Below are 14,563 nucleotides of genomic sequence, written 5' to 3'. Positions count from 1 at the left end.
CAATTTCTTAAGCATCTTGAAACTCTTTAGCGTTTACAATTGGCTTCTTAACTCTGAAGCATTAATTTCTGATTCTTAGTTTTTGGATAGGCTAAAAAGCAATAACTTTTAAGGTCTTTTTTTCAGTGACTCGGTGATCGTGAAACATCCTGATTACTTTCAGCTGCAGTGTAGGCGTAAATGATTTACATTTTTTAAGTCTGTCAGACATAGAAAGAATTTCGAAAAATTCTACGCCTTATCTGCATGCTGTATTAGTTTAGCGCCATTACTAGAATAAGCCTTAATTTTTGACGCAGTTTGTAATGTCTACCACTTTCTTCCTCTTATTTTGCGGCTAATTAAGTGAGAGTCTTGAGTCCACTCGATCACGTGCGTATGGCCAAGGAAAAAAAAGCCTTTTCCTGATATCTTGCTAATTTGATTTCTTCGATCAAAAAGGTTAGCAAGGTTCGTCTTGCTAACTATTATGCTTGAGAATGGAATGACGACTTAGTTAAACCGGCTCAAATTTTTGTCGGAAAAAAAAGAAAACGCTACATTAGCTATAGTTCGCTTATCCGATCAAAAGGCTTTAGTCAGACCGCGATTCAAAAATTGTCACGTCGTCCTGCAAGATATCATGTTTGAGAATGAGGTAAATTCTGCGTCAATTTGAGTTCAAAGTCCACCAAGAGAAATTGCCTCCCTTGAATTCTTGATATTTGGATTGGTACGATCGAAACGTCTAGTTTGGCCACACTCTCAAAATTATTTTTCCGAAATGTCTGATGAGACCACAATCTAAAAGTTAGTATGTCATCGTGGCTAATATTAGGGACCTTAAGCAGCCAGGACGGCAACGCCAAGGAAGACTTCGATTAAAAAAATGAATTTCTACCTTGAATTAGAATTTCAGAAATGGCTGCATTTGTTTACTGTCTCGTACGGCGCCACACCTCAACTTCAGCATAACGTATAAGCGTTGAGTTCCAAATGGAAATTCAAATAATTTGCAGTCGCGGTTTCGGTTCGCAGACGACGCAAATTGTGGTGATTTCACGTTGTTGCTTTGCATAGGACGGCTAAGAAATGTACAAAGTTTTAAACGCACGTGCTGAGCTATTCTGCCAATTAGATCTTTTATTTTTCCATGTCCTCGCTGCCGTCGCCGTCGTGATTTGCTTAAGGTCCCTATTACGCTCGAGAATGCAGCAGGTGTTGACGTTTGATCGATGGAACGGGCACGACCTTAACGGTCTGTCACGTCAACATGAACTCATTACCAGGCTCCTCCCTAAAGCCTCTGATAACGAGGCTGACAAAGACCTTAATTGAAAGCTTTTCAATCTGATTTTATTTATCATCCATATGTTTCTTTCAACAGCAACCCTCGTAAAGTGAAAATATTCCACCTCCGGCTCCTGATCTTGATATTGTGTTCTTTTTTAGCACTTTGACGTAGCGATAGTCTTGATCTCAGAGGATCTCAGAGCTAGAAAAAGCTGTAGACCACACCCTTGTGAAAAGGAAAAAATGATTGCCATCTTGATAACGCCCCCTCTCAAAATGCTGACACTAACCACACAGCCTATTCATTGACAGTTCTTGTTTTGAGAATTCTTAAGGCTTCTGGTTACTCCTTAAGAACTTGGTCCTCAGTTCTCTTCATTGAAACGGATGTAGTCTTTTTTATGGCATACCGAAATATTTGAAAAATTACACTTGTGTTTTGCTGGATAAGAGAGTTTTCAGGCAATGCGTGCCTATATTAGCAACGCGTTCCATGTAGTACAGCGGTCCGTCTTGCCACGTAAAATTCAAGATGGCGGACAACGAAGAGAAATACTCTATTTTGCTACCCACATATAACGAGCGAGAAAACCTACCCTTGATCGTGTGGTTGATCGTGAAGGCTTTTTCAGAGTGGTAAGAGTAAATCCTGGTTTTTTTTTTAAACAATTTTGGTTACTGTCGTTCATGAACATCTTCATCCACGTCGGATTTCAAAAATTCTTTTATTGTTTTTTAAGTGGGTATGATTATGAAATAATAATTATCGACGATGGAAGTCCAGACGGTACCCAAGAGGCAGCCAAACAACTGGAAAATATTTTTGGAACTGATATAATTGTAAGTCTTGCTAGAAAGCTCGCGTGCTTTTCCTTTTTGGTCGAAATGTTCAAACACTTGTTGTGCGAGGTTTTGGAAGAAATAATATAAGCTTTGATCTATGTTTCTAATTATTGTAGCGGTTAAAACCAAGACCGAGCAAGCTTGGCCTAGGTAAGTAACTTACAACTAAAAGTTCTTGTTATTATCATTATTATTATAATTATTATGATTACTATTATTTTTCTAATGCATGTGATCCTTGTGACCAATGCAATATTAATTCTGATACTGTACCCTTGAAGCTACAATTAATATTGTTATATACCTAGACTTTAACTTGTAAGTTTGATTCTTAGTCATGTACCCCTGATCAAATTCAAATGGGATACAATTGTGCAGTTGGTGCCTATGTGCCAAATACTGACAACAGCAGGTTTTTGCCATTTAATTTTTGAAGGGAAAGTCTAAATATAGAACATAGCACCTAATGTATGGTCCCTCAGGAACCTAGTTAGTTTTGTTTTCCCTCAAGTTCTGATGTTTCCCTCAACTTCGTCTTAGGAGACATCAGAACTCTTGGGAAAACAAAACTAACTGTTCCCTTGTGGACTATACATTAAGTGCATAATATATACCGATGTGTATCTTGGAGGTACAACATCCAATTGTATTTTCCAACAAAGTTATCTGCCTACTTCCCCTCTGAAGGTTTCCATAGATTCAGAAACCTAACTGTAAATCCAAATTTTCTTTTTTTCTTGAAGTGATTTCTGATCTTTCAGGTACTGCATACATTCATGGAATGAAACATGCAACCGGGAACTTTGTAATTATCATGGATGCCGATTTATCTCATCATGTGAGAAATATTGTGTTTTTTCTTTATACTACATTTACTTATATTTGTTTGCAAAATATCACATTGTTTGTATGAGAAGTACCATGATAGGCATTACACTTTTAAGTTGCATAACTCAAGACAAGTTGAAGTGATACTATAGTTTGAGGATCTTTTTGTACTGGTTTTTCAACAAGAGTTGTATTACTGTGAGGAAATTACTCAGAGCTAAATATGTGATTTTACCATATGACTTGCATGGCCCTAAACAGGCTCTTCCTTGAAAACATTTAAAAAAAATTATTAGAAGGGGCATACAGTAGGTGCAAGTGGGTCGAGAATACGTTGTCTGGCTTTACAAGATGAGAGCTGGAAGGAGAAAGGAAGAGAGAGAAAGAGGGGTAGTCATTGATACAATGCTTTTTGCCTGAGTTTGGTTGAAGCAGATGCCATTGGGGAATTTCTTGATTTTGGTTTCTGCCAAGTTGATCCTGAAAATGGTTTTAGTTGGGAAAGGAACAAGAATCCATATCTGTATCTGTGATGAACCACCATCATATTTAGAAGTCCTGTTTTCAATTATCAATTTTATCAATTTCTTATGTCAACAGCCAAAATTTATTCCAGAATTCATCAGGTATGTCAATAACTAACTGTATCCCTAGATCAAAGTTTTTTGTTTCAAAGCTCATATCTATGTTTTTTTTTAAGTCACTGAATACAATGCAAATAACCATCTGTAACTATATTTTTTTATGTCTGTTTTTTTCTCAATAATTTTTGATACAGAAAGCAGAAGGAAGGAGACTATGACATTGTATCTGGAACAAGGTATATTGGAGATGGAGGAGTGTTTGGCTGGGATTTAAGAAGGAAACTGATAAGGTGAATTGAATTTTTTCTTAATACTTTCAACAACTACCTATGGATATCTGGTTTACTATAGCTTAGAACAGAAGTCTTTGATACAAAAGTGTAATGAGTCAAGTTCAACAGTAGCTCATATTTTCTAGTTCTAATTCTGTGTTGAGAAAAAAAAAAGAGAGGAATGTTGCATAAACAAGTCTGTTGACTTTGAATGCCTCCACATTTTGACACATATTCTGCATGTGATCACTGTTCCTCCTTTCTGAAGTGGGTGCAGAATGTTGAGTAGTTACTTCATACATCATACATAGTAGCAAAGCCAAATTTGTTGTACTTGAAGGTGCATACAGTTGCAACTTATTGGTGACTAAAAAATTTGCTACTGGGAACCTATTTTTTTGCCACTCAGGTACTATCAAAGGCATTTTTTTTCTAATTTTGGGTCCTGAGTCATAACTAAGAATGCTGACCCTATAACTCAACATGTTTTGTTTATCTGTGTGTGCGTTTGTTCTTTTACAGCCGTGGGGCGAATTATCTGACACAGGTGCTTCTCAGGCCTGGTGCATCTGATCTGACAGGAAGTTTTAGGTAAAAAATATTTCACCTCACATCAACAATTTTTGAACTTGTTTCCTTTGCCATCTGAGACTCCTTAAAAGTCTAGTGAGAGGCTCTGTTCCCTCCCTCCCCTCCCCCATCCCCCTTCTTCTTAAGTGAGAACCGAACCTTTGCAGCTCTTTGTTAAATGACTGAGTCTTTGTCTGGATTGTCTTACAATTGGATTGGAGATGGGTTTGGCTAAAATTTTTTTATTAGGGTCATCAAATTGATCAGTGACAGTTTTTCTACCTCACAATGATTCTGATTCTTTTATAATCTGGACAAAAACATAGAGTGTTATCTTTTGAAAGAAAGCTATTTCTTCCCTTCTCTGACAGATTATACAAAAAGAAAGTGCTCGAGAACTTGGTGGATGCCTGTGTTTCCAAAGGATTTATCTTTCAGATGGAAATGATTGTGCGTGCTAGGCAGTTTGGTTACACCATAGGAGAGGTTAGTTACAGCGTCAGTACATTTTCTAATTAATGTCAAAGAGGAGCAAAGCTCTTGAATTGCCAACTTGTCATCTGGTCTGTCTATGATGAGGCTTTGTTTGAAATAGGGGAACTCAGTGAATGGGAGAAATGCTTTCATCTTTTCTTCTATTTTTTTCTGTTTGGCAAGCTTTAAATTGTTATGGCATGGTCATTTCCTGTATCTGCTGGGTTACTGTGTCTTTGATTGCTGTGTAGCCATGTTACAATGACCTTGATGTGACAGACTCACCATCCCCTTTCTTTTAAGAATATTTATGCAATTGACAGGAATAGGTTCAGCTGTTGCTGCATGTGAGACAAATAGCACTCATTTAAAGTTGAGTTTGTGAGAAGGCTGTCAGTGTATTTCTCAGAAATTTAACAAAAATTTAAACTGAGTTGATAATATGGTATAAACTGAGTCGATAGAAGTATAAACTTAGTTAATAATGTCAATTGGTCACTGTAAAGAGTTTCAAAGCTGACATTTCGAGTGTTAGCCCTTCTCAGAAATGTTGTCATACACTGCGAGAAATGAGAGCAATGAGAAATTTTGTGCCAGACTCCTTGATTGCTCTCATTGCCAGTTGGCACAGCAAAGCAAACAGAGCCTCAGTGCTCTCTGATTAGGAAAATTGGTTACATGTTTATACATATATTTTTAGATGCTAACTTTATCATCATACACAGGCAATTCTTTCTTAGTTGCAGTTTGTCTTCCTGTTTCTTTTAGGTCCCTATCACATTTGTGGATCGTGTTTATGGTGAATCTAAACTTGGTGGTAGTGAAGTGGTCTCTTTTGCCAAGGGACTCCTTTATCTGTTTGCTACTACATAACGGAGAGGCTTAGTGGTTTAGCTTCTGTTAAAAAATATTTTATGAAGAGGTGTGGGTTTCAGATGTACTCTCAATCGGTCAACCAAAGAGGGTTACAATACTTAACTGAGGTGCCATAGGAATGCGCCTCCATTGCATGCGTACTTGAATTGGTATCAAGAAAGTTGACATTTACTCAAGAATGAAGGATTTCCTAGGATACCTGTCAAATAATATTGTTGATTATGGCTGAGAGTAGGAATTAAGTTATTCACAGGTCCGACTGGGAAAACAGGAAATTACATACTTATCAACTTGGTAAAAAGAATCTATTAGAAAGGTACTAATAACCTAGAACTGTGACCATTAATGTGTTTAATGATTGTAACCTCTTAAATGACTTCAATTTGTTGTAAGAGGTACCTGCCCTTTTCTCTCTCTCTCGAAAAACGTTTTCTTATTTTGGGGATTAACGAAAATTGTTTTAGATCAATAAAACTTGCTGTGTGGATGGGTCAGTTTTCAGAACATCTTTATAAATTTCATTTAGTTTTACAAACGAGATCAAAAGGGCAATCTGTACATCTGTGAGTGCTATCATGAGTTTTATTAAGAATAATACAAATTAACAATAGTTAAGATAACTATAAAGAATTTTCTTTATATATTTAAAAATATGGTTACTTAAAGTTATAACAAAATAAAAGTATTGTAGTAAAATATGGCCACAAATTTATTTCATGAGTATGATATTCTTTAGGGAACTGAGAGAACTTGTAAGATAATTCTAGCATTTAAACCTAGATATAGTGGGCTCGAAATACTTGGAATTCGCAAACGAGCTGAGTAATTATGCGTGGTTTCGTTTATTTTCCATAGCTCGGTTTTTTTGGTCCTCGGAATCAGATTCATATGTTACAAAGAAATAATAAAACAGCAAAAACAACCAGCAAGATTAAAATTTCTTGCTTATGGTCGTCTCTTGAAAACGCGGTTGTTCAAAAACATTTCAATCCCTGCAACAAATACCAGCACTGAGAGATTGATATGATTAAAAAAAGCTTATAAACATGCCATAAAAATAACTTGACTAGTCTTATGTTATGTTCCGTTGTTCTATCTAGTTCTAATTTTGTTTTCTTTTGTTCCAAAAAAAGGAACAAAACCAGTAACCCGTGTTTACACGACTAATGTTCGCCACGCAACTTAAATAACTCGGGTTCAATCGCGGGTTTAAGTTAAGAGCTCCGTGACATTATCCGGATTCTACAGGAAAAAATGTAAGGAAAACTTTCACATCGCCAGGGCTGTTAAAATACAGGTCCCTACAGTTTCTTCGTCAGTCACGACAAGTATCATTACCTTCAACGCCAAACAAAGACACGTTAAAATAGTGTTTTGATGTTAGAGCAAAAAGACAAGATGGAAAGAATGAACTAAAATGGAACAAAGATGATAAAGGATGAAAAAAGATTGGCGGATTCAGACCCAGTTTCCCGTGAGTAAATCCTCCTTGCTCTCCTTCGTTATGCAAACACGTGCGTTGGTTTTCAAATTCCCACAATTCCTCTACTTAAAAATATATGGGATTTCGTGTGTCTGAATTTCTCATGACATTATCGTAACAAGTTTTTTCAAGCAGCTTGTGTGAATAGAGTCCTTAAACTTTTGTGAAAAACTAGATTATTTTATCGACAAAATGTAACATAATTAAGGTTGAAAGGACAACATTGTTGCACAAAATTGACAATAATGATGTAAAGTTTCTCTCTTATCACAGATCGGCTGTGTTCCTCGAGGAAGTTAATTTTCGAAATCTATTAAGCCCGCTAACTACCTATTAAAACTAGACTACTATACTAATCATTTGCGACGATTTTCTCCCGTGAAAATAGCCCATACATGATCCAAAAGAAAATTATATCAAGCAAACTATTTATCAAAATACCTACGTATTAAAACACATCTCAGACTCATACTTCTTTCTCTCGTTACACATTGATAATTACTAAAACTTAATGTCAAGAGGGGGCGTTTCTCTAATCAATTCCGAAAATGTAGATCGTTAGAAAAACTAACCGTAGTGGATTAGAATGAATAACGTATTGGATTTTAACGACACGTCCTATAGAAGAGGTTTGATGAACAAAGAAAACAACAAAACGTGGAACAAACAGAACAAAGTAGATTTCGAGAAATATGCGCTTGCTGAATAAATAAGCCACATAGCTCACCAGCTAACTAACAACAAACAGAAATTGTTTCTCGGAATTGTTTTGTGTTTCATTTCGCTATTTCCACCCCGTCGCTTTACTTCAGAACGCTCTATGAATGGATGAATCATTACTACAACGTTTCCACGGCTGACTGGCCCGACAGGCATATAGTTTTAAGCATACTAAACCAATCAGCTTTGGAGCAGAAGTTACTGAAGACACGGGAAGTGGCAATTAAATGTTCCCTTTTTTTTTTCGTCCTCATTGAGCTAACATGATCAAAAATTCATTTTCGGACTTGAATAGGAAGAACGCCTTAAATCGCTTCAAAGCTAACTAAAGTCGTAAACAAAGTTAAAATTCGGGGGGTCGGCGGGTATGGGAGGCGGAGTTTCGGGGATAGTTATATTCTCCAAATCCAATAGTCTCAATTTCATTTCCATATTTAGGAGGGTCTCCAACTCTTCATGTGACTCTTTTGACGGCATCTATACACAAGTAACAAAACAACAGTCGAAGCTTAAAAAGTATTCTCAATTTCTTTCAGGCAACTCTCCAATAACTACAATCATATTTACTTATTGACTCACAAGGAAGGCCGGACGGGACATATTTGGCACGTCATGATCTCAAGAAAAGGATTTTCCTGTCCAGCCTGACCTAACTCATTAATTATGCATTTTATCATATGACCGCTGCTCCCTTTTCTTCTCGTGGAACCCTAGGTAGGACTGAACTGTAAAGTTCACCTACTCGCAACGCACGCAATTTTTTTTCACACTTTTGCTAAAAGTATTGTCTTTCGACCATATATGGCTAAAAGCCTCCCTAAAGAAAAAACGCTAGGCCTCTCCCAACGGATTGATGTTCAAGCTAATGAAAGCTTACTACAATCGAAGAACTGCGTAACTAACCTCTTTGTTAAGAAGCGTTGCCAAGCCGTCTGTCCAATTGGCGAACTAAAGCGAAATAGAACAGTTTAAGAAATAATTTGATCATTAAGGATCCGATCTTTCACCTTTCATGGGATTTAGCAACAATAAATTTTTTGCAGAGGCTCTCATTAATCGGGAATATTTCCAATTTCCTATAGAAGATCTACATTTCCATCGAGGGAAGGAACGCTAAAAATGTAAAATATCTTACGAAAGAAGTATCACAATTCAAATACTGACGATTATTTGGGTCGCTGCGATGAAATCAAGATGTTTTTCTTCTGCTTCAGACTCGTACATTAGAGAAAAACAAAATGGGACAAACGTCTGTGGATAAATATAAATCAAACACAGTGAGAAGGAATACAATCAAAGCGAAACTTCGCATTACATTTAGCCAAGACAGAAATTCATAGCGCTTCTTTCGTCGTTATGCAAACGAGGAAACTAGAGGTGTTTTCATTTCAGTAGAAGGAGACTTAAACACAAACCTCAAATTATGAAGAAGATAAAGAGGGACGAGAATATTCATGGCGGTTAAGATCGTTTGAAGGTTATTAACACAGACTGCAAACTAAAAACTAAGAACATCTAGGCTGAAATTTATGAAGACGGACAAGCCGCGACGTAGAGAACAAATCCTTTTCTTCCAAAGATCTACTCGCCTCGGCTCTCTGTCTTCAGAACATTTCTTATAATTGTAGCTGTTGGAATTTCGTGTTAAATAAAATGTCCTGTCGTTGATAGTTTTCTCTCTTTGGTCACCTTTTTCAATCTAGCTCTCATCTCAATTCCTAACAGTATTTCTCTATCGTATCTAATTAACGGCCACCACTTAAAAAAAAAGTCAGTAAAACGAGACTAAATCTTATTTATCTTACTTTGCCGATTTTGCGATCTTTGCTATGAGGACAATCCTTTCCAACCAGTAGATTTTTAACTTTAGCAATCGAAACTAAAATCAACAAATACAAAGTTTAGTACACAAAGAAAGTTCTAAACAGTAATGGTCCCCCAGGTTGAGGTTGGCATCAGACATAAAAAGTATATAGGGCCCAGTTGAGATTGTCGAAGATCATTCCTGTTACTGTAACCATAACAGGCTACCCCTATCAGTTTTTTCAAGTAACCTCGACTATGTGCCAGCGGGCATTTAATCATTTCCTGAGTAGAAAAAGGAAGTGATCCCCACAGACCATTCTGACACAGATAACCAGCTTAATTGTTATTTTGATTCCACAGTTGGGATAGACAAAGTAAAAATATTTCTGTAATACAGCCATCTAAATTTCTCTACCAACTAAATCGCTACTATGGCTGGGCGTTGACACTTACCTCAAGTAGACTTGGTCTTTTATCCTAAAGCAAAGAAGAAACATAACACTTACATTTGTTTGGAAGATTCTCCAACGAAGGCGTTTGTCCTTCTTGACAGTCGCCATAATGCAGAAATTTTAAATTGGGTGACAGCCGACAATACCAGTATCTATCTAAAGTAAAACAGGAAAAGAGCCACAACAATTAGCATCTCATTGGGTTCAACTCTCGGATAGAAACAACAAAAACAATATTATGAAGACCACAACTTTCGAAGTAAAACACCTCGTCTGTTGAAGTAAAAAAACAAGGCGTCACGTTTTTACGACCGTGGTTGGTCGGTGATTCTTACCTCGTCCTCGTCCTCTCCCTGGGTTTTTGTCAAACAGGGCTCCCTGGATGAGTTGATCCAATCTCTGAAGAGAATCAACGTGAGATGTAAAGTTGGAAGAATAAATAATTAGACAAGTTTAAAAAAAGCTCAGACCCGCTCACACGGATTTCAATAAAAGCCGTCTGTCTAGTTTGCAGGAAGACTCATCTTCGAGTTTCATCTTCGGTTCCTTTTACGGGAATCGCCGCCCATGAAAACATCGGCAGCCGCTTATGAAAAAAGTTATTAAAAACCCAGCGTTCACATTTAAGAAATGGCTAATAAAATAAGTTCGAGCAATATCTATTTTACGTACACACTGAAACAGTGGATAGTGTTTCAGGCACGCCTGGATTAGCTACTTAAACTCCAAAAATCCTTTCCTATTCATCTTTGAGTATTTACGCCCGAAATTATTGTGATCGTTGCAGGAATACATGAGTTAAAAATCATCTTTTTGTGCTATATTATATCACTGTTTTAGTATATTCTACGACAACTAGTCACCTGAGAGTCGGTGGCTAGTGATGGATATGTACGTCTCTGCTTCGCGGTTCGGTAAATATTCACCACTAGCCACCTCCACGTCGGTGAATAGCTGTTGATGATAGAGATTTGGGGCTACCTGTTGTTTGACTAATTCTTTTAGTTCTGGCAGAACTTGTTCTCTAAGTTCTCTGTAGATGAACAATTGACAACGTTTCAATTTTACAATCAAATGTTACAGGAGTTATTAGCAAACAACCCCATAAACCAGACGGTCAGAGTGTTGACACATCGAGTAAAATTTTGATTAAGCTCAAAACACAATGGAAAGTCAAGAGAATACCTGTAATTAACTGAACTAAACTCAGTTATGATATTAAAGTCTTAAGTTTTCCTTTTCCGTCATTTTTTAAAATATTTCTTTGAGCATTTACATTTTTAATGGTAAATTTGCGCCAGAACGGTTATTTCTCAATTTTTTTCTTAACTTTGCGCGAGAAATTTGGGTGCAACTGACCAAAATTGATCCGTTTGCGCATTCCTTAAATAATCCTGCTGTGTTTTTTTATTCAATGACCGGCTGCTAAACGGGATGTAAGCCCACGCTCTTGCCCTCTCCTCCCTGGTGAGAACGAGTGCACAATACTCGAAGGAAAGGCGGATATTGGGAACCTAGTTCATTGCATACTGAACAGAAGCTGTGGAAAGCAGTCGGATGTTGATCACTTCTAGAAGTCAAAAGTTCAGTGAAAACTACCTTGGTCCTTAGAGAGATCACTGGGAAAGTACACTGTCGACTTCTATCAATACTCACACGACAGGTTTAGCCTTGAGCTCCATGATGTTCCTTGCTTGAATTTCGTCTTGTAGAATTTTAACAATTTGCGAATATCCTACGTTGAACACGTTTGTCTGCAAGAAAAGGAGTTGTATTGAGCGTCAGAGTCGAATCACTTGAAATAAATGGCTACTTAAGAGTAATTTCTTGTAACAAGCGCAAGTGAGGTTAGTGCAGAATTACCTTCGCAGGTAATACTCTCGATGAAAACTGAAAACGCTGATGTTTACTTCCTCTTAAGTTGTAGAAACGTCAATCACTTTGATCGACACCAGTCCATTTCAGAACTACTCTCACGCAGAACTACTATTACCCAGACGGTCAGACTGCTCGATTGACTGCTCCTATTATTGATCGGTAACTAAAGCCAGGTTGTTAATTCTTCTCCTGGGTTCTCCACAACTTCCAGAGAATTTTTTTTCTCGAAATTAAAAGACATTAATACGGGTTACTTTGCCCCTTGATCAGGCCTTAAATCAAGGAGAACAATAACTAGAATGAGAAAGGAGGTAAGTTTTGAGCTCGGTGGAGAAATAGTCAAATATATTTTTCGTCTCGTCACGAGCGTGGGAAGAAAGAATTCCCACCTTCGGAATGATAGTAGGTTTTGAGCTTGGTAAAGAAAAAGTGAAAGATTCCCTCAGACATTCGGATTCCTCGCTCACCGTACAGTCTCCGTGGCTCAGTGGTAGAGCAACGGAGCGCGGAATCCGAAGATCTGAGGTTCGATTCCTCATGGGGACTCTGGATTTTTTCTTTGTCCCACACACGAAAAATATCTTTCACTATTTCTTTACCGAGCTCAAAACTTACCATCTTTCTTAGTCTATTTACAAACATGACGCTATCGACATTGCTGATCCTAGCAGTACGCAGGACGCGTATCATATGAACCTCGTAATAGACCTCGCTCACCGTAGAGTTTCCGTGGCTCAGTGGTAGAGCATCGGAGCGCGGAATCCGAAGGTCTGAGGTTCGATTCCTCATGAGGTCTAAGAATTTTTTCTTTGTCCCACGCTCGTGACAGGACGAAAAATATCTTTCACTAAGGAGAAGACTGATTACAAAAACAAACCAAAACATACGAACAAACAGGACAACAAAAAAGCAACAGTCAATACTAATCGAACACCATCAGTATCTAGTAGCAATCGATTTTTAAAGCGCATGTACAAGTACTAGATTTTTTACATACCCTAAACAATTCCATGGAGAGATGTCTCTCTTTGAGCGCTCTACAAATCTGGTCCTTAACCACTTGCATAACACGGTTGAAATCTCCTGAAGTGGCTCTCATCTCTTTCCACGTCTTATTCAGAAGTTGAATACAGATGCAAAAGAATTCCTCAAATGCAAAGTCCATAGTGAAAAATATCGGGTAGTACTCCTTACCGGAATCTGACGCTTAAGTGAGGAAAAAAACATAAAAATAAGTACTCTTTAAGACGAACGAGAACGATATGCCAATCCTAAGAACGAAGCGTTGATTCCGAGAGAGAGGGATGCCTTCAATTTTCTAAACGGGTATATCCTGCCAAATAGGGTGGGGTTTCCGGGATATTAAATCTTAGACTGGGCATGTAATTTCATTACAAACCACAATGAACTTTTTAACTACGACCCAGCTGTTTGAAGGCCGATTAGTACTAACCCAAACTTAATACGCAATTTTTATTCCTTTACTTAAAAGCCTTTTTGGTATAATAACCTATTCTTTAATCTTTAGAGCTTTCAATACTCAAATTGTAGACAAAAATTATTACACTGAATTTTCTTTTACGGCTCTCTGATCTGGAATCAGCTTTCACACCAACCCAGCTTTGAACAACTCGGCCCAGATGCCCTGGACAGGGTGAGAACTAGTGCACGGTCTTTTGGTCATTTGTTACCATTTTGTGGTATCCCACTATCTTATGGCACTAAACATACTAAACCAGGCTTCCTAAGTTCAAGTTGCCACAATTTAAACAATTTTGTCGGCTTAAACAGGTAAACGAAAAAAATTACGGATTTTTATTTCTTGAAACGGACTGAGGTTTGCAGGATTCGGTAACAAATACCTACTTACACTTCCCTTAGATGCCCTTCCCATCCTCCCCCTCCCATCCTCCCCCTCCCTTCCTCCCCTCTCTCCCCTCCCCCCTCCTCTCTCCCCCTTCCCTCTTTCCTCCCCTCTCCCCCCTCCCCTCTCCCCCCTCCCCTCTCCCCTCTCCCCTCTCCCCCCTCCCCTTCGAGAGTAGCCTGTGTACAGCCGAAAACAAAAACAGCGTTCACAAGCATCAAAGAATATGAAGTTTGACACTTTAACTTACGTGGTTCTGCATTGATTTCCAGTACATCACACAACATTTTGGTAAGAGCAATACTGGTGCGAGCAAACGGGCACTCATAGTCGTCACCTCGAGCATGGTTTTCTAAAATGACCTGGACGTGAAAAAATACAGTTAGAATTTATCTCATGCAAATTGTTGTCAACACCGAGACATCAAGAGCGTAAAGAGGGTGTTTTGAACTCTTTTATAACATTTAAACTGTATCTTTTAAGGACCGACATCAAGGTTAAAGTATCTACAACGCTCTCAGCTGCGACTACTTTGGCCTCCATGACGAGTAAACAAAAAATTTTAGTACTTCAAGTACAGGTTTATCTCGCCAAAACATTTTTATGATAGCTGTTCTCAAACATTGCTTGAAGTGTTGATG

At 37.9% G+C, this 14,563-nt stretch overlaps 2 protein-coding genes across 3 annotated transcripts in view; one reads left to right on the top strand and one right to left on the bottom strand.

The window, feature by feature from the left end:
* The first annotated feature begins 1,739 nt into the window (after positions 1–1,739).
* LOC113665646 (dolichol-phosphate mannosyltransferase subunit 1) lies at positions 1,740–6,415 on the top strand. Its single transcript, XM_027181366.2, has 9 exons — positions 1,740–1,908; positions 2,013–2,112; positions 2,232–2,265; positions 2,877–2,953; positions 3,544–3,569; positions 3,722–3,817; positions 4,322–4,390; positions 4,741–4,855; positions 5,612–6,415. Exons 1-9 carry the CDS (start codon positions 1,805–1,807, stop codon positions 5,714–5,716), a joined length of 726 nt encoding a protein of 241 aa, XP_027037167.2. The 5' UTR covers positions 1,740–1,804; the 3' UTR covers positions 5,717–6,415.
* LOC113665645 (engulfment and cell motility protein 1) overlaps positions 6,282–14,563 on the bottom strand; it is a 17,156-nt gene continuing 8,874 nt past the window's right edge. For both annotated transcript variants that reach the window (XM_027181365.2, XM_027181364.2), the window contains 10 exons: positions 14,173–14,284; positions 13,056–13,264; positions 11,837–11,934; positions 11,162–11,213; positions 10,516–10,579; positions 10,235–10,336; positions 9,728–9,801; positions 9,087–9,173; positions 8,826–8,870; positions 6,282–8,399 (listed from right to left, as the gene is read on the bottom strand). In XM_027181365.2, coding sequence (XP_027037166.2) covers positions 8,244–8,399; positions 8,826–8,870; positions 9,087–9,173; positions 9,728–9,801; positions 10,235–10,336; positions 10,516–10,579; positions 11,162–11,213; positions 11,837–11,934; positions 13,056–13,264; positions 14,173–14,284 — 999 coding nt within the window. In that variant the 3' untranslated portion in view covers positions 6,282–8,243. The remainder of the gene's footprint in view (positions 8,400–8,825; positions 8,871–9,086; positions 9,174–9,727; positions 9,802–10,234; positions 10,337–10,515; positions 10,580–11,161; positions 11,214–11,836; positions 11,935–13,055; positions 13,265–14,172; positions 14,285–14,563) is intronic.

Source organism: Pocillopora damicornis, chromosome 3 (assembly GCF_964200805.1).
Source record: "Pocillopora damicornis chromosome 3, jaPocDami1.2, whole genome shotgun sequence".
NCBI classification, from domain to species: Eukaryota; Metazoa; Cnidaria; class Anthozoa; order Scleractinia; family Pocilloporidae; genus Pocillopora; species Pocillopora damicornis.
Note: the sequence above shows the minus strand (reverse complement) of the source record. Positions and strands in the feature narration are given on the sequence as shown.